Source organism: Tupaia chinensis, unplaced genomic scaffold (assembly GCF_000334495.1).
Source record: "Tupaia chinensis unplaced genomic scaffold, TupChi_1.0 Scaffold000355_1, whole genome shotgun sequence".
Classification (NCBI taxonomy): domain Eukaryota; kingdom Metazoa; phylum Chordata; class Mammalia; order Scandentia; family Tupaiidae; genus Tupaia; species Tupaia belangeri.
In genome coordinates, this window is record NW_006159850.1 from 14,165,514 (window position 1) to 14,167,291 (window position 1,778).

The following is a 1,778-nucleotide window of genomic DNA, read 5'->3' on the forward strand; positions in this document are numbered from 1 at the left end:
TGCAGGCAGGGGAAGGATACAACTTCTGGATGAGGTCGTAGGCGTGCCGGTAGTTCTGGGTGAGGAAGCAGAGGGACACTGTGGTGACCGGGTTGTGGCACCAGGAGCGGTACAGGCAGCAGAACAGGTTCTGGCTCTCCTGAGAGACGAGGTACAAGAGGAGCTTCAGGAGAGCCCCCGCCACTCCTGCCGCCAGGCCTGGCTGAGGACCTGCAGAGCCCAGGGCCCCTCAGAAGCAGCCGGAGCCAGCTCAGCACCCCAGGCTGCTTGGCAGCCCAGCTGGGAATGGAAGAGTGGTCACAAAGGAAATGCTGACAGCTCCTTCTCAGACCCTGTCATTACTCCCGGGCCACAGAGCCACGTGGTGGCGGCGAGGGCCTGGTCTGAGCAAGCCTCTCTGTGCCGCTGTTCCTGCCCGCGGCAGAAACACAGTAATTGTCCTCCCAGAGCTCTGTGGTCCCGGAGCCCTTGGGGCTGGGAAGGCAAGGGGCTGTGGTGGGGAGTCTCCCCTCTACCCTCAGATGCCATCCCCTCCCACCTCTGCAGCCTGCCTCGTATGCCCAGAACCATCCGAAACCAGCCTAGGCATGAACCCAGATTTGGGGGAGCCTCTGTCCCCAAGAAAGACTCTTCAAACCTCTGCGAACTGAATGTCTAAAGGATCCACAGGAGGAAGGCAGGCTGTGGCACCCAGCCGCATGCTCCAGACGCCCTCAGACATGGGCTTGGACACCCTCGCGACTCTGGAGAGGTGGGGGCGGGGTCTGCAGGGTCTGTGCTGGGCAGGGGGCAGATCTGAGGGTGATGACCAAAGCCCAGATTGGGGAATGAACCCCAATGAGCCCCTACCTCCATTACGGTCCTACCCTAGGAGGCCCTGCAGCCTACCTCCCCGGGCCAGGCCTCCGCTTCTCCCTTGCCCTGCATGGTAGAGAACCTCTCTGTTCTCTGACCCGCCCGTGGTGCTCCCTCATCCAAAGCCTGAAACAGGCAGAGACGAGACACCTGGTTATGACAGGTGCCTTACGAGACAGATGTGTCCAGCTGTGGAAGAAAAGGGCCAGGCCAAGGAGGGCGAGGAGTGATGCTTCCGAGGCCTGCATCTGAGAGGTGCCACTGCCCTGTAGGGTGGCCCGTAGCTAGCAGAGCTGCTTCTCAGGAGGGGCAGGGCCTGAGCTGGCTGGGTCAGTGGTGAGTGCAAATGGCAGGGCACTGGGTGGGTCAGGGAGGGCCCCAGGCCCTCGACAGCACACAGAGCCTTCTGTGAGCAGAGAGCCTGGTGGTGGAGACTCCTCGGTACTTGGCGCCTACACCTAGTCATCCACCCAGGGGCCCTACTTCACACTGGACCAGGGCAGAGCTTGGTTTTACCTCATCTCTTCCCCGTATCCCTTCTGGCCGGCCAGTGGGAGGCTCTGCATGCAGGGTGACGCTGGGCCAGAGCCCATGGGCCAGCCAGGGGGAGGCTCTACATGCAGGGTGATGCCGGGCCAGAGCCCATGGGCCGGCCAGGGCGGGATCTGCACGCAGGGTGACACCGGGCCAGAGCCCATGGGCCGGCCAGGGGGAGGCTCTGCACGCAGGGTGACGCCGGGCCAGGGCCCAAGGTACAGTACCAGGGTCCTGAGGTCCTTGAGCTGGTTCCTCAGCTGGAAGAGCTCAGTGGAGGTGAGCAGGATGGTGTTGAGGGTATGGACCATGGTCGAGGCGAACTTGAGGTCCTCCTCACGCAGCAGGATGTCCGCCATCGAGTGGAAGATGTTCTCCGCGTTCAGCAG

The 1,778-nt window shown here is 62.8% G+C and overlaps 1 protein-coding gene and 1 long non-coding RNA gene across 6 annotated transcripts in view; one reads left to right on the forward strand and one right to left on the reverse strand.

The window, feature by feature from the left end:
- The window catches only part of VAC14 (VAC14 component of PIKFYVE complex), a 121,614-nt gene that overhangs the window by 9,611 nt on the left and 110,225 nt on the right, over positions 1–1,778 (reverse strand). For 3 of the 5 annotated variants that reach the window (XM_006152660.3, XM_027773513.1, XM_027773514.1), the window contains exons 17-18: positions 1,617–1,778; positions 21–139 (exon numbers count right to left, since the gene is read on the reverse strand). In XM_006152660.3, coding sequence (XP_006152722.1) covers positions 21–139; positions 1,617–1,778 — 281 coding nt within the window. Of the gene's footprint in view, positions 1–20; positions 140–225; positions 982–1,616 lie in introns of those variants that run through there. The other 2 variants (XM_006152661.3, XM_014589406.2) reach the window with 2 other exon arrangements.
- Positions 988–1,778, forward strand: part of LOC102480996 (uncharacterized) — a 16,105-nt gene continuing 15,314 nt past the window's right edge. Inside the window, exon 1 of the long non-coding RNA XR_003550081.1 lies at positions 988–1,191. This is a non-coding gene — a long non-coding RNA (uncharacterized LOC102480996). The remainder of the gene's footprint in view (positions 1,192–1,778) is intronic.